The sequence below is a fragment of the Microtus pennsylvanicus genome, chromosome 21, assembly GCF_037038515.1.
Source record: "Microtus pennsylvanicus isolate mMicPen1 chromosome 21, mMicPen1.hap1, whole genome shotgun sequence".
Classification (NCBI taxonomy): Eukaryota; Metazoa; Chordata; class Mammalia; order Rodentia; family Cricetidae; genus Microtus; species Microtus pennsylvanicus.
The window spans coordinates 1606398-1633189 of NC_134599.1; the positions used below are offsets into that span (position 1 = coordinate 1606398).

General features: G+C 44.8%; 1 protein-coding gene across 6 annotated transcripts in view; it reads right to left on the reverse strand.

The window, feature by feature from the left end:
• The window catches only part of Dnajb6 (DnaJ heat shock protein family (Hsp40) member B6), a 53593-nt gene that overhangs the window by 6163 nt on the left and 20638 nt on the right, over window positions 1-26792 (reverse strand). For 3 of the 6 annotated variants that reach the window (XM_075955311.1, XM_075955312.1, XM_075955309.1), the window contains exons 6-8: window positions 15879-16010; window positions 14085-14226; window positions 12808-12878 (exon numbers count right to left, since the gene is read on the reverse strand). In XM_075955311.1, the coding sequence (XP_075811426.1) occupies window positions 12808-12878; window positions 14085-14226; window positions 15879-16010 (345 nt within the window). Of the gene's footprint in view, window positions 1-12091; window positions 12879-14084; window positions 14227-15878; window positions 16011-22994; window positions 23418-24586; window positions 24692-26792 lie in introns of those variants that run through there. The other 3 variants (XM_075955310.1, XM_075955314.1, XM_075955313.1) reach the window with 3 other exon arrangements.

Here is a 26792-nt window from a genome sequence, read left to right on the forward strand (position 1 = left end):
CGCTTCTAAGGAATCTAAAAACTGGGGTCAAGTATCACTTCTGGGACTACAGTCACAAGGTTCATTAAACTCCCAAACCCAATGGTGGTGTGGTGGTGGCACACACCTTTAATCCTGAGTTCGAGGCCAGCCTGGTCTACAAAGCTCCAGGACAGCCAGGCCTATCACATAGAGAAACCCTGTCTCAAAACACCTGAGGGGTGGGGGAATCCAGAGCACTGAGCTTGCCAGCTTTGTCAAGGCTGTTTACAGGCATCCAGTGAAGATGTCTTCCCCAACCATTTTGCTTCCATTTAGCCAACCATGCACAAAGATAAGCCAGCAGCAATAGCCTGTCCAGAGGTGCCAATCTCGACCGCATTGTTCACACCCATCCTCCATGTCCTGGGATGGCCTAGAGCCTGGGGATCTTGCTGAGTCACACTTCCTGCGGAGGGCAAGATGTGGCATGGGCAAGCTTGTGAGTCCATAGACTCATCTGCAGGCAAGAAACATCTCTGAATGAGACCACAGCCTGAGATCTGGGACCATCAGAGAGGAAAATTACCATGCACCCCATGTTAAGGCACTGTTTCCCAAGACTGCTGAGGGAAAGGCATACTTTGGGGAGCAACAGAGGCTATCACCACCCCACAGGGTTTCTGAAACACCCAACCCAGAGCACATTTCCTGACTACTCAGCCCTAACGTGGCAGGTAAGTGGTGACAGGGGTCAGAATCGGACTGACGTGAACGATGGCATGCAGGGTCATGTGAACGCTTACTGGTCCCTCGGGGGTATTGCATATTATCCCTGGGGTGCCCCACAGCTATCAGTCACCCCAACACTATGGAGAGACTGAGCATTCAACACAGCCCTTGGTGCCCAGAAAAACACAGCAAAGACCAGAGACGCCAGGCCAGACTGTCCTCTCCAGAGCAGAGAACACCTGTGAATTCATTCCATGGAATGTTTAAAAACTAAATAAGAGCCAGGCCTTTAATCCCCACGCTTGGGAGGCAGAGACAGGTGGATCTCTGTGAGTTCAAGGCCAGTCGGCCTGGTCTACAGAGCTAATTGCAGGACAGCCTAGGCTACCTAAAAAAAACCCTGTCTCGAAAAACCGTAATAAACAACAATATATGATGGACATGTGTGTGCACGCCTGTAATCCCAACAGGGGAAGCTGAGGCAGAGAGGCAGTGCACTGGAGGCCAGTCTAGACCACAGTTTGAGCAGCACCCCGTGTTTGATAAAAGGGAGAGGGAAGAATGGTGGGAGGAGAAAGGGAGGGCGAGCATGTTGACCGCGTGTAACTCTTGAAGGAAACCACTTTCTCATGTGTGTGATACCCACCACAAACCTTTTTTGGGGGGAAGGGAGTGCCGAGCCTCAGGATGGTGGTCTCTTGCTCTTCTCACTTACCTCGGTAGCAGGATGGGTGTCCTCGGGTCCGCCCAGAGCCAGGTCTTACCAGGCTCGCATCCAGTCACAAAAGACAGGAACCTCCCCCACATTCCCCACAGTCCTGCTGGATCTGCAGGCTCCACCTAGACACACCCAACGAGGTTCAACCCCAATAGAAATAAATAAAAGTATCCCCGCGGACTTTACAGGCAATGGCCCTCAGTGGAGCAGTCTGACAAGCTCACCACCCGGGTTGGGCAAGTTCCCGCTTCTGGCTTCCAGAACTTGGCTAGGACATCTATAGCGGGAAGCCAGTCACTTGAGAGGGTGGCCCGCTTCCTTTTCCCTGTAGGCTCTCTGCACTCCAACCCCCTACCTCCCCCAGCTTGGGAATACACAGCGCACCTTCAAAAAGCTCTGTTTACTGCTGTTGAGTGAAACAACTAACCTCGCAGAGAACACTGGCTTTTGTTGTCTCAGGACTGGCAAAGGGCAAGATGGCTCAGAGGGTAAAGGTGCTCTGCCACCAAGTCTTATCCCCAGGACCCTCGTGATGGAAGGAGATGACTAAATCTCAAGTTGTCCTCTGGTCTCCACTTGTACACTGGTGCATGCATGCACACACACGTACGTACACACACACACACACACACACACACACACACACACACACACACACACTCAAACAAATGTGTAATAATTTTAAAAAGGGCACAGTGCCTCACCATCCTCCAGGACCTGAGCCTTGTTCTCAGGAGAGGAAGCTACCAAACCAGTAACTCAGGATTCAGGCACATGTGGTTTCTCTGTTGTGCTTGAGGACCCAGTGGTGGACAGCCAATGCCCACAACCCCTCTCGTGGCTGTCACCTTCCTGCGCAGAGGGCCCTCCAGCTCTCAGGGCTTTCTTGAAAATCCCCACTAGGAAATCCCCAAGCACAGCCCTGGAGAGCATGAAGTGCCGGGGACGGAAACAGAGGTGGGAGATACCCAGACGTGGGTCATTTCTCTGCTCCGGCTTTCTCACTATGCACTTCCTAGGAGGGCTCATTTGCCGTGTATTTATCCAAGCACTCCTTCCAGCCTGCTGTCCTCACAAATCACCCCAAAATCAATGAACTGGCTGCTGTGACAAGAGTCCTGAAGCTTCTCCACTTAGCAGTCTGGAGCACGGCAGACACAGCAGGACCACTGGGACATTACCAAGCCTGACTCCTCTGTGAACGAAGCTGGGCTGGGCTGCTGACCCCAGCCTGAACCTAGCCCCAATACAGACTGCTTTGTGTTTGCGAGCTCCAAGAGCAAATAGTAACAAGTACCATGCTGTGACTTTCACACTGTCCCATGATGTGTTCCTTCCAGTCTTGTTTCAGAAACACTTCTCTTGAACCCTCTGGTCTTTGTCTTCATGGCTACCCTATAAGCAGAAGTATTGGACAAGTGTTCTATGGGCCCAGGAGCATGGCCCATCTAACAGTCCATGGAAACTAAGCTGTTTTTCACACAAGATGCTGGCTTAGAGTTCTGATGATTTATCTGCCCTGTTATAGTGGGAACCCACAAAACCACCTTCAAATGACCATTCATCCTTATCTCAATGTGGAGCTGTCTTACTAGCTTTAAGAAGTTGGTAGGTGGGCTGGAGAGATGGCTCAGAGGTTAAGCGCATTGCCTGCTCTTCCAAAGGTCCTGAGTTCAATTCCCAGCAACTACATGGTGGCTCACAACCATCTGTAATGAGATCTGGTGCCCTCTTCTGGCCAGAATATTGTATATATAATTAATAAATAAATAAATAAATGAATGAATGAATGAATGAATAAATAAATAAATAAATTTTTTTTGGGAGTTGGTAGATGAGGACCACCCCTGCCATCTTCATCTCCTGGCACAAACTGCCTCACTCCCAGTCTACTTGGTTGATTTTTTCCAACCGCAACCTTCACGGCAGAGTTGGACACACAGACACACACACAAGCCACTGCTGCCCCATCAGAGAGTAGCCGAAGAGACGTCACAGAACCCAGAAGTAATGCTTTGCCCTGAACAGTCCCTATCACAGGAAGGACTTCATTCCTTGTCCTACTCAGCACCCTCACATGCAGCCTGCAGAGACAGGATAATCTCCTGCAAAGAGAACACAGTGAGTGGCTGTGTCCTGGCCGTGCTGCCGGTGGGCTTCCTTAGGAAAGGGAAATCACATGTGGCACGGCCACCCCACCACTCCCTTCCGGATTTGCCTCTTGAAACACCAAATCAGGCCTCAAGTATCCGGCAGAGCTGGATCATAGCACCGAGAGTGGGGCTCAGAGCTCATCCGCAGGGCCCTCAACACACAGACTGGATATCTCCTAGGCCCTAGGTTGTTCCGGTGGCTGGAAGACCAATTCTTGAAAAGTAGAGCAAGGGCTGGCAGTAGTAGCTGGGGAGTGGGGAGAGGGGGGGTGTTAATTTAGCAACGTGAGGTTATGGATCCACACCCAGGACCCAAAAAACTAGAAGATTGAAATCCTGTAAACAAGGGTGAACTTCATAATATCCGTGAGAGCAAAATGAAAGAAATATCCATCAAAGAAACAGCACCATAAACCAGCTGTTCTCAACCTGTGGGTCACGACCCCTTGGGGATCAAATGGCTTTCACAGCAGCTGCATGGCAGATATCCTGCATACCCGATATTTATATTAAGATTCATAACAGCAGAAAAATTATGGTTGTGAAGTGGCAATGAAATAGAATTTTGTGGTCGAGGGCCACCACAACATGAAGAACTGAGTATTAAAGGGTTGCAGCATTAGGAAGGTTGAGAACCACTGACAACTTCTTAGGAATTAGGAAGATGTGGTCCTGGCCCACACTATGGCTTGCTGTACTGATCTCTTCCAGGGACGCATGTGCAGAAGCCTAGTACACACAGCAATGCTGTAGCTCTAACAGTGGGGGAGGCAGAATCCGCAGTGTGTGAGATTGGACAGCGTGCACATTTAAAGCCCGCAGAAGCAGCCGGACGGAGCAGTTCTGCTCTTTCCCTCATCAGATACTGATTGTATACAAGTGCACTGACAGAACCCATCAGAAGCCTAGGGAAGGAAGGGCAACTCCACAAACAAGCAAGAGATTTTGTCCCAACTTTCAGGTTCCTCTGAAAGGTGGCTGGACCCAAGAAATCTGCCCAAACCTGCAGGGTTTGAAGCCTTCCTCCTCCACCATGGGACAAACCAACACTTTGCACCCCAGCTCCATCCTAGGTACCCCAGCAGCAAATAGACACAAGTCAGTGGACCGACCTTTAAGGCTGTGTCCTGGGAGCAGAGTGAGTTAATGACTTCCGAAGGCCTGTACGCATGAGAGGCCCAATCCAAGGAACCAAGTTATATTTTGATTAGGAACTTCTAATAGGCAACTTGAGAACCTGACTTGCGAAAGACATAAAAGTTCCAGTGGGATGTGTGTCTCCCTGATGTCAACTGTCATACAAGGCCCACAGCCAGCTTCAACATGTCCAGGAGGAAACGTGTGGGTCAAGGAGGATCACAGAGTTCGCTACATTGAACTCATCTCACACACAAAGCCTCCTGCTCTGAAATGTTAATGATGTGTTTAGGGTACCTGCCACACAGCCTAATGACCTCAATTTCCCAGAAGTCCCCAACTCTTGCATGTTGTCTTCTATCCTCCATGTACATGATACAATGCACATACAAGCGATGGTAATTTAATAAAAAATATCCCACAACTGAAACAAACGCCAGGTCCTCCTGGCAATCCTTCAAAACCAGGGAACCACTAAGACTCAAGAACATAGCCTTCTGGGTAGTGTGCTAGCAGCAGGGAAGGTTCAGGACAGGCGCCAGCACGGATTACAGACCTGGGCAACACTCCCGTCAAGCACTCTCTATAGTAACGCTCGGGCACAAAGGGACATCCCACCCAGAGTCACCCGTTCCTGAGAACAATCTACAAATGCCAACTGTCTCTGAACCGCTTCCACGCCTGGCTTTGTCAAGCCTCCCACGCTGGCTGTTTACTGCACTCTCTCTTCTCTGGGCATTCACCACTGCACAAGGTTTGGTTTTAGCAATCTGTAGCCTGATTCTCATGGGCACCAAGCATGCACACAGTGCCTAGAAATAAATGCAGCCAGAACACTCATACGTGATTACAAATCTGGCAGTTCTGATAGCCAATTCTTAAGACTTTTTCTTTCCTTTTTTTTTTTTTCTTTGTTATCCTTGTTAACTTTTTGTTTTGTTTTTCCTCCCAAGACAGGGTTTCTCTGTGTAGCCCTGGCTGTCCTGGAACTCACTCTGTGGACCAGGCTGACCTCAGAATTTAAGAGATCCACCTGCCTCTGTCTCCTGAGTGCTGGGATTAATGGCGTGCACCACCACCACCCAGCTCCATTCATTATTTTAATGGGGTTGTTTGGTGCGAGGGATCCAAGCCAGTGTCTAAGGCAAGTCATACACTGAGCACATCCCAGGTCAAATTTATGTGATGTAAATATCCAAACTGTTGGCGTGCAGAGGTTGGTTAGAGGAGCTCATGTTTCTTTTTCACTTGGGGAACACACCAGAGAATATCCTGCTTTTGGACAAGTTAAATGGAATTTTTAAAACAGACCCATGACATGCCAGTGTCCTGAGCCAAGAGACTGAGGTCATCCAGAAGCTGAGACAGAAATACTCGGCAGCTGTCACGTGAGTGCGGCACGACTTCAGACGCCGCCGAGTCCAGCTGAATGTGAGTGTACTCCTCATGGTTTCACACAGCCATCTCCCCAAGGACATGAGAAGAGCCAATTTCACTAACGCCACCGTAACCTGAGATTTCACCTGCATCACCTGCTGATCCACAAGATGAAGTCACACAGTTGATGCCTGGCATGTGCCAGGCACGGGGCTGACACAATCTGTTCTTGTTGTTAAACACAGTCGTAAAAATTTCAAATAAGGGGAACAAAGAGCTATTTGCTGTCAGCCTCAAATGAACAAACAGAATGGGGAGCAACTGGGAGAGGGCACACATGTGAACAGAGAATCAAGTACACAGCAGCCAAGTAAGGAATGCATAAGCGCAGCCTGGAATAACGGGGTGGGAGGGAGGGAGAAAACTATGTGCCAAGGACAGCAGGGTTAGCCTGGGGAATGCCATGATCTAGCCTGGATTAAAGCAAATGGAGAAGAAGTAGGAAATATACAAGTAGGTACAAATAACATTTTATCGGAGACCTAGGAGCCAAGGAATCCCGAAAGCATTACTTTCAAACAGGATGTAGTTTATTTCTAACACAGGCTAGAAAAATACCACAAGGCTGAATCACAGTCTCAGACTTACGAACAATCTCTAAAAGCTATTGAGCCAGGCAGTGGTGGCGCACGCCTTTAATCCCAGCACTCGGGAGGCAGAGGCAGGCGGATCTCTGTGAGTTCGAGACCAGCCTGGTCTACAAGAGCTAGTTCCAGGCTCCAAAACCACAGAGAAACCCTGTCTCGAAAAACAAAAAAAAAAAAAAAAAAAAAAAAGCTATTTACTAAATATGATCTTTGAAGCCAGAGATACATGAACTGATAATGAAAATAACCGGTGTGCTGGATGTAACAGCATACCCCTGTAATCCCGGCACTTAAGATGCTAAGGCATGAGCTCCACAACTGAGGCTAGCCTAGGCTACCAAGTGAGGATAGAGACCCTGCCTCTATGGTTAAGAACTATGAAAAACACCACAGTTGATGACAAGAGATGCCCAGCTTCTGTTGGGAGCTGTGTGTGTCACAAGCATCCTGAAGCTCCTGAGTCACAGTGGACAAAGATAAATTACTTCCAGCAGTCCCAGTGGAGCTGGTATCCTCTCCATGGAAAAGCCATCTGTTCCCTATGATGCTGTTCCCCTAAAACTATGTTGCTCATATCCTTCAAAAACCCTGGGCAAGGGTGGTCATAACCAAATCAGTCCTCAGGCAGGCAGGGTTGGGACTTAATGGGCATTTTAAAAACACCAACTGTTCCCAAGACTGAGGCCAAATGTTGTCAGTTAGCACAAGACAGTGCTGCTTAGCAACTTACTACACCCCACAGCTGTGGCCACTCCTGAATGCCTCTTGGAGTACCCTCTAGGACCAGAGCCAGGTTTTATGGGGAACCCAAGTGAGACAGCTGTGTACCCAAGCAGCCAAGCCAGACTCAACTGCCCTGTGCCACATGCTCAGAGAAAGGGAAACAGGTTCTGGACATAAACTAGCTGCTACTTAAAATTCTTTAGCTTAAAACATATTTCAGAGCCAGAGAACTGGGTCAGCAGCTGAAAATCTGCCCCTGAAAACCAAAATAATGTTGGGTGGTCATGACATATGCCTTGAAAGGCAGAGGCCAGCAGATCTGAGTTCAAAGACAGCCAGTCTTAAACAGAGAAACTGGGAGGGAGACGACAGACACGGGGTGGGACTATGAATCTGCTCTCAGAGTAAGAGTTTGGTTTCACGTCATCTGGAGCAGTAAGCAATGTAACGGCTTCCTTTGTGAAACTGCTGAAAGTCTGAAGAACGCCATGTTTTCATGATGCTCGATAAAGAGAGAGCATAGCCCTGCAGGATAGGGAGACACAGGACAGATACACACACACATGCTGACTACACACGAGAAGTAGAGGATTCAAATCTGGGTTCAATCTTGGTAAATTAAAAGGAAGCCTGTGTTTCCATTCCTTGATGTACTTACTATCAATACAGATTACATAGTAAGACTATCGAGAATGGGGGAGGGGGATACACCCCTGCCTCCCAGGTACATTCTAGATTCTGGCTACCAGAGGGCAAAAATGGAAACCACTGTCCTATAATTTCAAAAACTCCCAGAGATGACGGATAAATTTCAGAATCTATTTCCTTAAAGCTGGGGAAAGGACAGGTTTGTGCACTAGGCTTTCTAAAAGCAGCCTGTAACAAAACATGCTGTTGTCAGTGGGCTGGAGATATGGCTCAGCATTTGGTACTCTACCAGAAGACCTGAAGTTGGTTCCCAGCACCCACAGCAACGTTCTCAACACTGTCTACAACTGCAGCTCCAGGGAATCAGGTACCTTCTTTTGGCTTCCATGGGTTTCCTACACTCTCATGTGCATACTCACAGAGACACATAATCAAAACCTAATCCTGGGGCTGTGGAGAAGGATCAGTAGTCACCGTACTCTAAAGGATTCTATTCTATTCCTAGCATCCACATGGCAGTTTACAGCCACATGTAACTCTAAACTCCAGTTCAGGGGAACCAACATCCTCTTTCTGGCTTCCAAAGGCACTCACTAGACGGGCATAGTACAAACATACATGTGCATAGACATTACATGGAGGCAAAATACCCATACACAGTTTATTTTAAACCCTCTGTCGCCTAAAAGTGTACACCTAATGAATGACATTAGTTTTACAATTATATGTAATATATATTTTTAAATCAAGAATAGGAGCTGGAGAGAGCACTCAGCAGTTAAGAGCATTGGCCTCTCTTCCAGAACAGAACTGAATTCTTAGCAACCATTAGCCAACTGTCTATAACTCCAATTCCAGGGGATCTTGCCACTTTTGACCTCTGAAGGCACTGTATACACAGTGCACAAGCATACATGCAGGCAACACTCACACACATGACTTTTACATGTGTACACTGCACATGGGAAAACAGGCACACACAAACACAAATGTAAAATGATTTTTTGTTTTGTTTTGTTAGGGTTTTTTGCCTGTTTCTTTTTTGAGAATGGTTTCTCTGGAACTAGATGTCCTGGAACTCATTTTGTAGACCAGGCTGGCCTCGAACTCAGAGATCTATCTGCCTGCCTCTGCCTCTTACGTGTGCACCACTACCGCCAGCTGATTTTGTTGTTGTTTTTTTTTTTTTAAAGAAAAGCTTTTAGAAAGGTATTTCAACACGCCACAGCAATTCTTCCCCATGCCAAACAGGGTCTCATACATCAGTGTCTTCAAACTCTCTATATAGCTGAGGTTGAGATTATTATTTATTCTGTGCTAGCAGAGAGATGAAATCCAAGTATTGATGGTGCATGCTAGGGCGAGCAATCCAAGGACCGTGCCCTCCCATCTCCAGGGCACATGCAAGTAATTCAAGTCAGGCGTAGTGTTTGTGCTTATAATCACAGCGCTTGGGACGTTGCAGTGCTACTGGAAGTTCAGTCTAATAAACAGTGAGGCTTTGTTTCCTCAACTCCCAACAAGGCAGAAAGACCAAACTACAAACACAAAAATTGTAACAGAAGAATCTGAGACTATATTCTGGAAGAGGGCTGGGGACTGCTGCTTGGGCACACCATGCACAGATCTCGGGGATTCTACCCACAATACAGTTAAAAAACAAGGCTGGCAGTCAGGCAGTAATGGCACACACCTTTAATCCCAGCACTTGGGAGGGAGAGGCAGGAGAATCTCTGAGTTTGAAGCCAGCCTGGTCTACAGAACTACTTCTAGGACAGTCAAGGTTACATAAAGAAACCACCTCAACCCAGCCCCCTCAAAAGGGCTGGGAGTGACAGTGCACATTCAGGAGTCAGACAGGGATCTGAGTTGAGAGCTGTGTGGGCTATACCATATATGTAGACCACGGTGTACATATGGTCTATATATGGTCTATATATATAATGAGACCAACTCAAAAACAAAACACAGCAAGGGGAGATCATCCCAGAACTTGCAGGGAGGGGATGGGAATGGGCTGAAGACAGAAGAACACAAGACTCTCTCTTTACCATCACCACCCCCAAAAAGAAATCCTGGAAAAGAGAAGAGAGGCTACTCCTTAAGAGGCCACACACATATATAATAAAAACTAGAGCTGTTGCCAAGAGGATCATGCACTGGACCTCGAACCTGAGCGCCTGGAAGGACCCTACAAGTAAAGAACGTTGGTGAATGTGGCCAGATTGTTACACATTGCTATTGAAATCTGCCCTTAATGCCCACAATGCAAGCCACTCCGCATTACTGTTTGTTATATATCCTATCAGTGACTCAGTTCAGAATTGACCCTAAAATTTGTGTAAAGCAAACAAACAAAAAACAAAAAAAAAAAGTGGAGAATATTCCTTCACTGAATTGACTCGGTTGGGGAACACAAAAGAAAATGAGTGGGGGGAAATTTTTACAGAACTCAGGCAGGAACCTCCTATGCAAGGACTCTGCACATAGCAGTCAGCTTCTGAGAATGTCCCTGCACAAAAACTGAGCATACCCTCCACAAGCTTTCAGTCAGATTTTCTAAGACTAAAGTGAGACCTTTCTTTTCAAGGTGGCAAAGGGGCCTTTCCATTTCACAGGTCACTGCTAAATACCACCAACACCACACAGCAATTCAAAGCCCTCCCCAAGTAGCATCCACCCTGGGGATAACTCTGGGAACTAGATCTATTTTTAACAAGTTGCTTGTGTGTCAGCACGGTAAGTGATGGAGGAACGGACCAACAGCTACCAAGTGCAGGTATCAAGCACTGGTCCATATACCCTACCCCTCCATTACCCATCTTTGGGCTCTAGGACGGCTACATCACCTCCGCTGCTTCAAGTACATCTCATTGTACTCACACATATGCAAATACAAAATTGAGGCCAAGTACTTGCTGTCTCCTCACTCCTTTCCATTCCCATATCCTTAGGCAACGCCAGAGCTTCTCTTCTGTCTCATCCTGTGTCGAGGTACCTTAATGTCAGGCTTTCTGGTCACAAGCTATTTGGGAAGCAAAGCCAATAGGTACTCACTGTCTTCAGGTTTGCAGTGTTTGCATACCCACCCTATCCAAAGGCACTGGAGTCAAAAATCAGCTCATTCCTAACATATGGTCAAGTGCACTCAATCATCTGCCATCTTTAGATCATTCCCTTTAAGTATGCACTTTGAGATAAAACTTTTCTTCTCTGCTATGAAAGTTTGTAAAATGACTATTCCTTATTCCAGACAGTGTCACAAGTCCTTACAGTCCCAGAAGTAATTTTTGCAACAATTAGAATCTACACACTTCTTAAATGATAGGATGGGGGCTTAAATACAAGTTTGGTTCAATATCACATAACTTTTAACTAGAACTGTCATAACCAAAAGTTATTTTTACAGACTGAAAAATGAGAAGCTTGCTGCTGTTGGCTCTTTAATCATATCCTGATGTTTCATGTGCACTACCCTGAAGTGATAGTCTGTAAGCTATATCCTAGAAAACTACAACAGTTTTCAATGAAAACTTCTGGACCGGTTCCTTTCCTCCCACAAACTGCTACACTAAGATCTGTAAGAGCAAGGCATGATGGAGCATGCCTATAATCCCAGCATGTAGGGTGAAGGCAGGAAGATCTCAAGTTCAAGACTAGTCTGAGCTGCTTAGAAGATATTTCAAAAAGACAAGATGAGGGATATCAGTGGTACCTGCCTATCTAGCCTGTACCCAGCCCTGGATTGAATCCCCAAAACTAACCCCCCAACAAATTACAAAACTGTTTCTCATTATTTATAGACCTTTCCATATAATCTCTGACCCCCACCCTCACTACACTAAATTGTTGGTTATTATTTACGGTCTTTATACACTCTGAGGACAGGTCTATATGTAACTTCCACTCAGAATCCATCATGATTGAAGGAAGCACAAAAGTGATACTAGAAGCCCAGGCACAAAATCACACAGACACAAGAAGGCTGCAGACCCCGCTCATGAAAGAATGCACCAAACACATTCGCATTTATTTTCTTTTTTTTTTTTTAAGCAAATGACAAAGACCCAAATTACCAGTTTTTCTTAAACCTAAGCTTAACATTACATACTTAAACAATTTTCAGAACTGACGAATTTGCCAGCATCCATGCACAACTAGAAAACATCCTTAATTTACACTAAACCAGAAATGTATTACCATTGATGCAGTAATAGCGTTCATTACTAAATACTGAAAATAAAGTTGAAATATTTCTGCAGAAGGTTCATCTGGCAACGTTAGCTTCCCAGCAGGCTGACACTACTCACTCACAGTTCCACACAATGGGAAGCAGATCCATGCTGGTGTCAGAGAACAGTCTCGTCCTAGCACTACTCAAGAGTCACAGGGCTCACCTCGGATTACGGTTTGTTTTGTTTTGTTTAAAGCAAAGTGCATACAGAGGTTACAACAATTTTAAAGACAAAAAAAAAATGGTCCTATTTTGTGGTCCCAACAACAAACTCAAAAGTCTATGACAAATAGGGGCTCCGATGAGCTGTTTTATAAATACTTTAGATTAGGTACAGTTATACAGAAAGTTGAGTTCGTTTGAAATCTTCAAAAAAAAAAGTTCCTGTTATTCCTCAAATGGTGCTTGTTATGGTTTAACATTTCTGTTAAATGCGTGCGTTGAATTACTTGTTATCCAAGCGTAGCAGGTGCTCCTTACCATTTATTGTCAAGGACTTTAACTGCCCGTCTTCTTCAACTTCTACTCTTTCTTGACCATTCTCCACAATTCTGTAAGAAATGATTCATATAGAAACCTCTGTTCAATTGGAATGCAGAAAGAGTTTGCTTAGTAAACTTATGGCCCTAGACTCAGCCCTTACAAACACAAAAAAAAAAAAAAAAAAAAAAAAAAGCTTTTATAATATTCTAGTTTCTTTTGCTAGGCAGTGGTGGCACACACCTTTAATCCCAGCACTCGGAAGGCAGAGACAGGTGAATCTCTGTAAGTTTCAAGGCCACCCTGGTTGGTCTATATAGAGGGAGTTCCAGGACAGGTTCCAAAGCTACAGAGAAACCTGGGGGGGGGGGGGGGGGGGGTGAGGGTGTTTCAGTGCTTTTTCAAAATCCATGTTCTTTCAAAACTAAGTTTGGACTCTATAAATACTGTAAATCCATCTGCTAACTGTACCCAAGATGTCACTAACCACAAAGAGTAGCGCTGGGCTGGGTGTGGCTAAGCAGCAGAGCTCCTGGACCCTGGTTCCAGCTCTACTCCATCAGGGTTTTCCTACTCGGGCAAAAACACTGCAACACCGGCAATGCCAGGGAAGCTTGTCACACAGGATCAGGGTGGCATGCCTAAAAGTCAACATTAAGCAATAGTGGAAGCAAAAGGCTCTAAAGCTTTAGCTGATTTAGAAGTCAGCTCTGGGAGATGTGCAGAGCACATGAAACACTGTGCTACTAGACTCCAATAACTAAGAACAAATACTAAGCTTCACGTCATACATGACTATAGCCAGCCCATTGCCAGGAAGACAGCTGATTTAGAAGTCAGCTCTGGGAGATGTGCAGAGCACATGAAACACTGTGCTACTAGACTCCAATAACTAAGAACAAATACTAAGCTTCACGTCATACATGACTATAGCCAGCCCATTGCCAGGAAGACAGACAGCAGGATTAAGGAGTTCAAGGTCATCCAGGTCTACCAAGTCTCAAAAACTGGAAAAAGAAAAAAAAATAAGTGGAAAAATAATAAGGGCTAGAGATATAGCTTCAGTTTGTAGGACAGCTGCCCTCTGTGGGCAAGATTCTGCATTTTAAGAAGAGTGGTGTCGCAAACCTCCAACCACAGTATTGCAACCAAAAACTTCAAGATCTTGACGGAGCATTTAATGCACTGGGGAAGAGTCAGGTGACTGTGAATCTGAATGAGTTTCTGGTCTAGGTGACATCACTACCTCAAAAGTAAACAGATTCATTAATAAATACCTCTTTGTAGTGATTTTTTTGCCATTAACTATCTTGGTAGAAGTTGATATTGATTTGAAGTTGCCCATTCCGCTGCCACCAAATGATGCTGAAGAGAATGAAGTGAGACCCCCGTGTCCTAGTGACCCGAACGAACTGAATCCTACGGAGAAACAGAAAATACAGTTAAAGACAGCATATGTCAAGTATTCATGCAAAAATTACTAAGTTCAAAACTTATTAAGCCTCAAAGAAGGCCAGTAAGATGGCTTGGTGGGCTAAGGAACTAGTCGTCCCGAGTTTGATCCCCTCCCTCCAGCACGGTAGGAGAATGCTCTTCCCATCTCTATGCATACCACATGCTCCCCACAGGTGCCCACACATTCCACAAATACAAGTAATCTCGAACTTTTTTGAGGGGTGGGGTTCAAGACAGGGTTTCTGTGTAGCCCTGGTTGTCCTGGAACTCACTCTGTATACCAGGCTACATCAAACTCAGAGTTATCCACCTGCCTCTGCCTCCTGAGTATGCCATCACCACCTGCTTAGAACTTTTCTTGTTTCCCAAATGTTCACACCATGCAGCTCGCATTCCTAGGCCTCAATCGTCTAAGCTCTAAGACTGGTGGTGCCCACAGGAAGTGAGCATCAAAATAAAGAAATTAAGTTTTGTTTACTTTTTGTTTTTTGGGGGTTTTGTTTACTTTTTCCAATATTATTATTACTAATGATTTTTTTAGAGCAGTGGTTTTCAGCCTTTCTGATCTTGCAACCCTTTAATACAGCTCCTTATGTTGTGATAACCCTAACCATAAAATTATATTCATTGCTACTACATAACTATAATTTTGCTGCTGTTACGATTAAGAATGTAAATATGTGTGTTCTGTGATGGGCTTAGGTGACCCTGCAAAAGGGTTGTTTGACAAGCTCAAGGGGTCACAAGCCACAGGTTAAGAACCACTCTAAGGTTCTTTGTCAGTAGATAAGTTTGCCATTAAAACCTGATGACCAGGGCTGGAGAGATGGCTCAGTGGTTAAGAGCGCTCTTGCAAAGGTCCTGAGTTCAATTCCCAGAAACCACATGGTAGCTCACAACCATCTGAAATGAGCTCTGATGCCCTCTTCTGGCCTGCAGGCAGACACGCAAACAGAATATTGTATACATAATAAATAAATATTAAAAAAAAATTTTAAAAAAAACCTGATGACCGAACCAGGCAGTGATGGCATGCATGCACCTTTAGTCCCAGCACTTGGGAGGCCTGGTCAACAGAGCTAGTTCCAGGATAGCTAGAGCTGTTACACAGAGAAACCCTACCTTGAAAAACAAAACATAAACCTGATGACCTCAGTTTCATACGGAGAACTCATGTGGAAGGAGATCTCCCCCTGGTCTCCAAACAAACCCAAATGGCGTGCATTTGCCCAAATACTCATGTAAAACAATAGAACTTTTTTTTCCAAGATGGAAATAATGCCCTTTGTTTTCTTATATACAGACTGTGAAAAACCAGCATGTACTTCACAGTTGGGGCAAAACCTTATAAGCACCTTAATGCAGGGGAAACTACATTCCCACAATGGTAGCCATGTCTCTTATGTTGAGACAAGGTGTCATTACAAACCCCAGCCTGACCCCGTAGAAATCTTCCTCCGCTGGCATCCAGAGTCATACATAGGATTACAGGCATTACTGTCTACACACCCCCCTCTGGACAGGGAATAAGAGACCCACTTACCCAGTCCCCTACAAACGTCACACTGTGCTAGCTAAAAGACTTGTTCAGACTCAATAATCTAGGGCTTTAATACCTGTGTCAAAAGCAGGAAATCCACCTCCAAAAGAAGGAAATCCACTGAAGGCAGAGAAAAACGAGCCTGTACCTCGGCTTCTATTTCCTCGGGAAGCCCTTCGGCTCCCAAAAAAGTCATCAAATGGGTCTTCTAAGAAACAAATGAAAATTTGTGTTATAAAAATAATTTCAAGTTTATTTTTTCCTTAGGAGAAGAAAAATAGGTTAATGTCTTGATATACATTAGTCCATTAGGAACAAATATCTTAATAAGAGAACAGCTCTTAGCAGGTCTGGAGCACATGCCCAACACTTCCACTAACTGCTTGTCATTCCCATTCCAAAAAAAAAAAAAAAAAAAAAAAATCAATGCCACAAAGCAAATGACCAGACTCATAATGAGAACAATGTAACCATAAACACCTGGCTTTTTATCAAGCCTTCAGAAGGCCATTCAACAAAGTTTTTTGCTCAGCATACAATTAGGTTCCTCAGAAAATATTGTCTCAAATCTGATGTGTGCTTTTTAAATTATTTTCTGTGCAGACGTCTTTGTATTTGTTGGGTGCATGTGCAGAGGCCTGAAGCATCCTGTCACCATGGAGTTGGAGTTAAAAAGAGAGTTGTGAGATGCCTGACTTGAGTTCTGAAACCGATCTTTTGCAAGGAAAGGGCCATCTATCTCTCCAGCCTCCAACCTTAGATACTTGTCCAGATAGCCAGAGATGCTTTCTCCAAAATAATTTCGAGTGGTCCACACCTTTAGTCCTAGCTGAGACACACATCTCTGAATCCCAGGCAAACCTGGTCTACAAAAGCTCCAATAGAGCAGCAAAAGGTGGATGTTAATTGCTGGTAAGCCTGATGAAGCAGTCCCAAAAATTCCTTTCTCATTTCTGTTCAATGTGATGGCTCAGAAATTTTTACAAAATTAAGGCTGGAGAGCTGACTCAGGTTAAAGGCATCTGGTGTTCTTACAGGTTCAGTTCCTAGCACCTACATGGAACGGAGGTGGACAACCATCCCAACTCCAGTTCCAGGAGATACTGACACCCTCTCCTGGCCTCCAGGAGCAGTACCCATGTGATACACAACACAGGCAGGTAAGACACTCATAGGAACACACAAGAATCTGAAATTTTTGTAAGACCAGTAGAATCTTGAAATACTCTGCCTGTGACAAATGACCATCACTTAACTGAAAACACGATGATGTTCCTGAAAAGAAAAGGCTTAAACAGCCAGGCATGGTGGCCAGCACTCAGGAGGCAGAGGCAGGAGGATCTGGGTTCGAAGCAGCCAGCCTGGTCTACAAGAGTTCCAAGCCGGCCACGGGTAGAGAAACAGGGTGGGGGAGGAGCACCAATCAATGACTCAGCAATAATACTCTACATCTAACATGTATCAGCACTACAATCTAAAGTCAGCAGCTGTGGCGGGCTTCTCGACCAGCGAGAAAGAACGACCACCACATCAGGATTCCACTCAGAACACGCTTTACTGGAGTACCCTTGATTGATGGGGAGCAGGAAACGAGAGGCAGGAAAACGAGGGGCAGGAAGCGAAAGGGAGAGAGAGCATGAAGCAAAGGGAAAGGGGGGGGGGGGGCCCGAGGGCACTGAGGCAGCTGCTTAAATAGGGAATTGGCACACGGGTCACCCTGTGATTGGCTGCCACCAACAGCTGACACCAGACCGCATCGGGATAGGCTCAAGGATCCTCATCCACCACGCATGCGGGAAGCGGGGGACGCGCAGCTCTCAAAGGCATAGCCAAATATGGAGTTGTTTATTTCCAACAAGACAGGATGTCGGGGCCATCTTGTAATGGCGATCCTGTCTGGCTCACTACAAGCAGCAAGTACAGTTTTTTATTATGGCAACAAACAACATAGTATTTATAGTTAATACCTTATTTTTTGGTTGTGAGCCTAGCCATCTCTCCAGCCCAGTTACTACTTTTTAATCTTACCTTAGTGCTTTTATTTCCCCTAGGAGTGGGAAAACTGTGAAAAATCATACACTACATACTTTCAAACGCAACTGCATGCAGAAAGAGTCACAGACGTATAAATGACAAGAGAACAAAACAAGAACTGGGTCTGCCTGCAGTCAGATGAACACCAGTGAGTCCTGGTTCCCGACAGGGTCTGTAACAAGCCATTCTTCCAAAAAGGAAGATCAGGATTAGAACACAGGAACCAGAGCAAAGGCTTGGGGTACTCCAGAAAGCCGGGGATGCACACTGATCAGAGGCACAAGCTGGTCAAGGTTATTCTGAATAAGACTGGCCAGGCAGCTCTTAAGCTGGTCAAGTTTTATTTAACAAATAAAGCTTGCCTGAAGATCAAAGTGCCAAGCTAGCCACAGTAGTCAGCCATAGTGGTGGCACACTTTTAGATGGATTGAATATGTCTAAAAGAAAAACAGAACCAAGTGGTGATGGCTCACACCTTTAGTCCCAGCACTAGGGAGGTGGTAATGGGAAGTGATATGTACGGCTGGGCAGAGAAAGGAATAAGGCAGGAGGATTCAATCATAGGTTTCAGACACCATTCGGTCTGAGGATTCAGTAGAGGTAAAAGTTTTCTATACTGGCTGGCTACTTCTCTGATCTTTCAGCATTGACCCGGTTTTTACTATTAAGACCAATTAGAATTCAACTCTACACAGCTCTGCCTAAAGCTGAGTTCAAGAAAACAGGACTCAATGGTCCATGTCAGCTAGCCTCTTCCAAGGTCTGACATGGTTGGATGAAAGGAACTTCTTGTGTCCACCAACAGGAACTGCTCTGCCCCAACCTCAAGGCAGGAAGGTTTAATACATGGTAAACAAACGGAATTAAGGGCTGTCTGAACTGTGACTGCAGGATGTCTTTTTTTTTTTTCTTTTCCCGAGACAGGGTTTCTCTGTAGATTTGGAGCCTGTCCTGGAACTAGTTCTTGTAGGCTAGGCTGGCTCCTGAAACTCATGGAGTTCTGCCTGCCTCTACCTCCTGGGTGCTGGGATTAAAGGTGTATGCCATCACCTGGCAAGACACTGTATTTTTTTAAAAAAAAAAAAAAAAACTATCTAAAATATCTCGACTGGACCTTAGTACAAAGCCTTAGAGGTCCCTGCCCACCAACTGTGAACCCAGCACTTGGAAGAGACAGGGGGACCAGATGCTCAGGCATTGGCAACATAGCTAAGTTTGAAACCAGCCTAGGGCTCTGATATCCTGGACTGTCACCACAATTAAAAGCATCAAAAGCACATTATGTGATAATTCAGAAGCTGGGGTCAACCCACATCATTAGCAAGAAAAAATTCTCCACAGCCCATCTAAAACTAACCAAGTTTCTGTCTTATTTCTGTGGACACAATGTGTCCGTGGATGCAGCAAGTCATCAGGCTTGCACAGCAGTGTTTTTATTAGATTAGCTAAGGACCTTATGCCTGCTCCAATTATGTCTTTATTTTGAAAATGCCTAAGTTTTATTTTGTTATTGTTTTTATAAGGATACAAAACAATATAAAAGGAACCATTTATACTAAACTCAAGAACTGTAACCTGCAATTTCTCCTTAATTACTGTTCTGGACTAATTACTGTTCTGGATTATCTGGGGTCAGCAGTGTAGCTCAGTGGTGGAGCACTTGCTTAACATATGTTAGGTGGGGCTGGAGAGATGGCTCAGGGGTTAAGAGCACTGACTGTTCTTACAGAGATCCTGAGTTCAATTCCCAGCAACCACAACCATTTGTAATGAGACCTGGTGCCCTCTTCAGGCATGCAAGTATACATGCAGACAGAACATTGTATACATAGCAAATAAATAAAATCCGTTAAACTATATGCATTCTCTAGTAACACTCAGGAAGCTGATGAGATCACAAGTTAGAAGCCAGCGGGCTGTAACATAATAACAAGACCTTGTCTCAAAGAATGAAAAAAAGAGGACTGCTAAGATACTTCAGCGGATAAATACTGCCTCCGTGAGCACAATTCTTGGAACTATCATAGAAAACTGCAAAATGTCCTGACCTCCAACAGCCCCCTCCCCGACACACTTTAATATAACAATACTTTTTGAGAGGGGCTGAAAATAGTTCAGCTGGTTAGAGCACGGACTGCTCTTCCAGAGTACCCAGGGAGTTCAGTTCCCTCACATACACATGCTGGCTCACAACCATCCACATCTCAGGAGTCAGACTCCCCTCCTCTTCTGGCCTCTTCAAGCCCAGGTAAGCACCCATCTACATGCAGGCTACACCCATACACATAAAATTTTAAAAAGGTTTTAAGGAGAAACTTTGTGGGTCCTGCTTTCTGACACTGAAGAAACCTGCACTCCAGAATGACTAACAAAACATCTCTAAGTGGAAGGGGAAACCCACACACCACACTGAGTAGTATAAAAGGTAACAAAAAACCTAAAGGAAGTAAATGTGTTAGGCTGCTGAAACATTTTAAATTTTAAGGGGCTGCTAGCTTCAATATTTTTTTTTTTTGATTTTTCGAGACAGGGTTTCTTCTCTGTAGCTTTTGGTTCCTGTCCTGGAACTAGCTCTTGTAGACTAGGCTGGCCTCGAACTCACAGAGATCCGCCTGCCTCTGCCTCCCGAGTGCTGGGATTAAAGGCGTGCGCCACCACCGCCCGGCTAGCTTCAAATTTAATGCTGGTGTGAACTCCCAATGGAAAAGCCCAGGAGCAAAATCATGTATGTACTCAATCAACACAGCTCCACTGCAGGGAGAATGTACCAGTGTCTCACAGGCCAAACATTCCATCCCTGTGCTTCCACAGCAACACCCAAATACAAAAGCCGACAAGAATCAAGGGGGAAAACAAACAAAAAACCATACAATACACCATGGTATTCCTTACGTCTAACAAAACTGTGTTACTTTAAAAGTAAATAAATTCATTCGGGAGGCAGAGGCAGGCGGATCTCTGTGAGTTCGAGGCCAGCCTGGTCTAGAAAAAGCTGGTTCCAGGATAGGAACCAAAAGCTATGGAGAAACCCTGTCTTGAAAATTTAAAAAAAAAAAAAAAGCAAATAAATTACCAATTCTACACAGGTGCCCAGGTTTAAAATCTCAGCACTTGAGAGGTAGGGTTTCCAAGGCCAGCCTGGGCCATTCCCTGTGAGCTACCTCACCCCAAAATGCTAAGCAGGTGCACATGCGCCTAATCTTAGGGATAAGGAGGCAAAAGGACAGCTATAAATTCTCAGCTAGCCAGGGTCATATAGTGAAACCAGTTCTCAAGCAAAGACAAAGGAAAGCTACAGGCCAGAAAAGATGACTCAGCACTTAAGAACACCAGCTGCTTTTCCAGAGGACCTGGGTTAGATTCACAGCACCTGTCTGTAACTTCAGTTCCAAGCGACCTGATTCCCTCACACAGACATACATGCAGACAGAACACCAGTGCACATAAAATAAAAATAAATTTAAGAAAAGAAAAAGAAAAAAAATGGCAGTCATTCTAAAGAAACGCACAGGGTAACACTAATCCTACTGCCTAAGAGCTCAAATTAAAGCACTTACTCATTGCAACTACAATTCTACAAGTGGTATCTTTTACATTTCAAGAGTGCAAAATTACTACTCATACTAACAGAAACAAAAACCACAGCAAGGGACCACACAAAACCACGTGGCACCCAGGGTGGCATCAAGTATGTTAACTTCTCAGTCACTTCCAACTTCTAAGTGATTTTGTGTACAATTGGTCTACTTCATGAGGAGCCCTGGAGATTATCGCCCAACTGCCCCCCAGTGCTAACTGCTCTCTCTCACAAGTGAAGCTGCTGCTTACCTTTCCCCTCAATGTAAACTAAAGGGCAAGACAAGGCCACTGTTCCCTAAATTCACAGCAGAAAGCTGAACTACTTACTCAGAAAGTCATGGACACCCAAAGGTTGTTATGCTCACCTGTGAGTTGTCTGATGACATGAACACAACATAAAAAAATGTGTAGACTAAGCCAAGTGTGGTGCCCACCCCTTTAATCTTAGCTCGTGGGAAGCAAAGGCAGGATAATGAGTTTGAGGCGAGGCTGATCTACATAGCAAATTCCAGGCTAGGTGGGGCCACGTGGAATGACCCTGGTCTCAATGTATGTGTTATATATGCTACCAAAAAGGTACTTGTTTCCTTCACGCTTGGTTGAGAGAGGGAGGTTAAATACTGAATAGGAAATGCTACAGAAAAACCTCAAAAAGTACATGAAAACCTCAAGAATACTGTGAGAGTGGCCAGGTGTCAGACTCCTACAGTAAACACAAGCCTTAAAAAACTTCAAATATCACATCCTCTACTTCATTCAGCACTCTTGAAATTACCTAGTTCATTCCAAACATCACCAAAGCAGCCTCCATCCTCCTTCTTCATGGTTTATTATCAATCTCTGATTTAATATGGCCTCACACATACCTCAACAGTCCCATTTTTCTTTAGAACAAGCAAGGAAGCCAATGAAAGATACAGGCAAGCTGTAGTCTAAAAGCCAATAATGTTGTGTTTAATAACTAGCTGGAAGTTAAATGGTCTATAGACTTTAAAATCTTATCCTCTGCTCTCAAATCCCACGAGGAAATTGTACTTTTTTTAAAGCAATTAAGGACATCTGTGATCGTGCCGACGATGTAATCAACAAACCATGAGCAGTACTGCTTCCACTCTCATCTCTGCATTGCATTTTTTTTTAACTTCCAACTTTTCGAACATCCCCAGTCTAGTAATAAACTTCTTAGTTTATTACAAGCTCCTAAACTATAGGCTAGGATTTAAACCTAAACAACTCAGAGTCTTGCAGAGCTCTTACTAGCAGCTACCTCCCTGAAGTAACCAGGATCAAATGAACTCATGGACCAGGGATCAGATCAGCATGGTCACAGGAGAAACTGGCCTGGGAGATGGTGTGCAGAGTCACATCTGCTTCAGCTACAGGAGACCCTGGCATACCCTTACCTTGGACCTGCACATTGAGAAGTTTGTTGTTTAACCACTAAGACTGAGTCTTTTGTTACAGCAATCTGGGCTGCTAGCCCAGTCATCCTACAAAGAGGGTTGGCCTGGAGTATCTGGGCCTCCTCCCCTCCCTGGTCTCCAGGTCAACTCTGGTAATCTGACCACATACAACATAGTGGTGATAGAAGCAATTTCTTTTTATTCTAGATAAATTTTAAATAAAATAAATCTTCTTATAAAAGAGAGACCCAGGCCATTTCTTTTTGTTTATTGTTGAACAAGCAGCGCCTCGGGTTCCGGCCCACTGTGCTCCTCCTCGCTCAGCAGCTCCTCATACTCCTCGCTGAGCTCCTCGGCATCCCAGAGACTGGCTTCCTCCTCGCTGGAGACGAGGTCCAGGTCCTCACTGAGAAGTCCGCCCTGGCCCCAGCTACAGCCTTCACTTGACTCATCTTCACTAAGGTCCAGCTCCTCACTGGATATCACATCCAAAACCTCACTGTGCTCGTCACTCAGGGCGTCTTCTACTGACTCCTCAAAACAGGGCTGGTCTAGTTCTTCACTAGGCTCCAAGTCCTCACTGGCCACTTCCTCGAATCCTGGGGAGTAAAATGACTGACTCACTACAGTAAATTTATGGCTCAGAAAATTACCCTCCACACAATCGCCCTCCCCCAAAAGGTCTCTTTCCAAGGTTCTCCTCACCATGGGCTTTTCCAGTAGCCTACTCCTTCCTTCCCCAGAGTTCACAAGACTTTGTGAAGAAAGAACACACTAAGTGGTCAAGGGAGAGAAAGGAAAGATCCTCTGCCAACAACGACAAAGGCAGTTTGGACGTTCTAAAGTGAGAACGAAAATAAAATGTGGCGTGCAACCCACAGTTCTCTAAGAAATACTTCCTGTCGTAACTAATAAGAATCAAAAGACCACTACTGGGTAACTGTCGGTCTTACACTACTAGGTTTACATAACCAGGACACAAGTAGTGCTGTTCTGGGTTAGTAAAACACATGAAGAGATAGATCATCCTAATTCAAATTAATACACTTCCTGTTTCAATCAATATTTCAAGAAAGGCTCATTTGTGGGTGAGACCCATAGTCTGGGAAATGTAAAGGCCATTCCACATACATCCCCTCCACTACTGAGCTCCTTGTGGGAAGTGCCTATACAGGCCTTCCTGAAAAAGTGGCTGATCACAGAGAAAGGTGTTTCGTCTCCTGCAGGATCTCAAAGCATCTTCCTGCTCTAAGTCTCTGAATCTGAGAACCCCATCACCAGAGTAAGAGACCTGAAAATTGTGAGCACAGTGTAGCTAGCTCAACAGTACCTAACAACCGAACATAAGGATATTGTGTGATCAATCCCAGCACATGGAAGGCTCACCAGGAATACAGGAACAGCCTGGACTACGCTTTAAAACAAAATCTTAAAAATGACTTTTGGGGAGACAGAGAAAAGGGATAGGGATTGGGTCTATAAAACTTTGAATAGCCTCAAACTCAGGAACCTTCTGTCTCAGTCTCCCAGTAGCTAAAACAAGCACACTACATTTCACTATATCCAGCCTATTTATAATAGATCTAGAACTACTCTGAAAAACCAAAACCCTCCCCCAAAATATAGAAGGAATATAGAAGTTGGGTGTATGAAAATTAACTGGCTACAATCAATAGACTGTGACTGGGTTTACAAGGACTCTGGATGCTGCTGGCCATGTACTAGGTCCCCAGCCCTGCATGAAGGACCCAGTCTGCACTCCACATACCACCAGCAGGCTGCACGGTCACCTCATACACGTAGTAGCCATGGAGCAGCTTCTTTTCCTGTGCGAAAATCCTTACTGCCTGAAAATGGAAGTCCCCTAGAAGACCTACAAGAATGGATTGAAGAAGTATCACTGCCACACTCATCAAGGCAATGCAGGAAGGGAGTGCCTACCTGACTAATACCTGAGATAGAACAGACCTCAGCAAGCCTAATACATTCTTGCACTACTGATAAAAACCTAAGCTTATCTAATTAAAAGCTCTACTATATACCTTCAAAATAAAGGAGCTGTCCAAAGGCTAGATGGAATGTCAGATTCTTTTTCTCAAGGAAAACAATCATGGACCATGTAATTGACTAAAAAGGAATGAGCATGTGGGCATACAGACACAAAACTTCTTTCCTGTGACAGTTTACAGGCTTCATACATACTAGGCAAGCATCACCACTAACATCCGCCCCAGATGAGATTTGAGTTGTTTTTAGTCTTTTGTTGTTGTTTACGAGACTTTATGTAGCCAGGCATGGTGTTGTTTATCTTTAATACCAGCACCAGGGAGGAAGAGGCAGGGGGAATCATCTCAAGTGAGTTGGAAGCCAGCCTGATGATCTACAGGGCAAGTTCCAAGGCAGTAACACAGAGAAGTCCTGACTCCAAAAACAAACAAAAACCCACTATGTAGCCTTGAACGGTCTCAAATTCATTTTCTGCCTCAGTTTCCCAAGTTCTGAATAATAAAAATGTGCACCGCACAACAGGCTTCAATTTTTCTTTATCAAGGGGATGCCTAACCTCCTGAGAAAAAGAAAAGTATGCCTCCTTCATCTTATGAATGGCCAAGCTGCAGAAGACAAGCTATTCTACTCAGCAAAGACATCATAACAGACTATCCAACACAACTCTGTCCCACCACAAAACAAGGTGGAATTTACTAATGGCTAACTTTTTATTGTTGTTTTTACTTCTAGAGACAGACTACTGCAAGGCAGGGTTGGCTGCCTTAGAACGCAGTATGCTGTTCAAGAGCTGGTCCTGCAGCTGAGCATGATCACATCTAGCTGGTTTAGTTTCTTAGAGTTACATCTGCACTTCAACATTCAGGTGACATAGGATACAATAATGTTCACTTCTATCCTATTAAAAATTACTCATTGCTTTGTCTGAAGTATGTACATAAAAGGCTAGAATTAGAAACTTTAAATCATTACATCTTTTTAAACACACATTTATTTATTAGTGTGTTCCTGTACAAATACTCAAGCACCAAATTCAGGTCCTGTTTGGTGACAGATGTCTACCTGCTGAGCCAAATTCATACTGTGTACTACTAGTGGGCTATTCCTTAATCTGTAATTTTAAATGCCCCACAATCTTTGTGTTATTGGCGTCACACTTACTAATTTGTTTGAAGGGAACCTTCTGTGTGGTCTTCTATCAAACCACTCCATCCCTAACCTCACTTGCAGCAACCTTTCTCCTACTCCTAAGATCTTACTCCTATTTCATTTCAGTTAGGAATGAGCATGCTCTCTCTGACACATTCACTATTTTCCTTCCCAAGGGAAGGCAAGATAGAAAACCAATCAAATGCACGCAGGCACACACTGAGATCTACTACAGGATCACAACATGAAAAGTCTAAAACCTACCAGATCCAGGGTGACTTGTTCCTCTTCACAACTACAACAAGTCATGCAGGGCTCCCACCTGTCTCCCTCTGGTATTACTGGTAGACAAAATTGTCTTTTTTCCTCTTGTGGAGTTGCTGGTGATGTTCGAGTCTCTTCAGCCACACAGGATGTATTTCCCTCTCAGTGCACCCAGACAAGAGGCCGCAACCGCACGTCCAACCCTGACCTCCCCTGTCAAACACTCAAATAGGTCTCAACAATACAGAACATCACTAGTAACTGGCAACCAACAAAGATATGGAAAAGGCATAGGGTCGGGCATCAAGGCACAAGATGGGAGAATCTATTTCCCACAATCCAACAGTTGCTCACCTAACACCATCTCCTTTAACAACATCACAATCAACACTCCTGATTCCTCCCGTCTTGCTCTATCTAGGTAGGGGCAACCCCTCTTCACAACTCCAAAGTGGACTGTAGTAAGTTAGAAAAGGCTGTGTTTATGGAACCCGTATGTTCTGAACAGCATCTATGATATTTAGTGAATCTCACAAACTCACAAATTGATACAC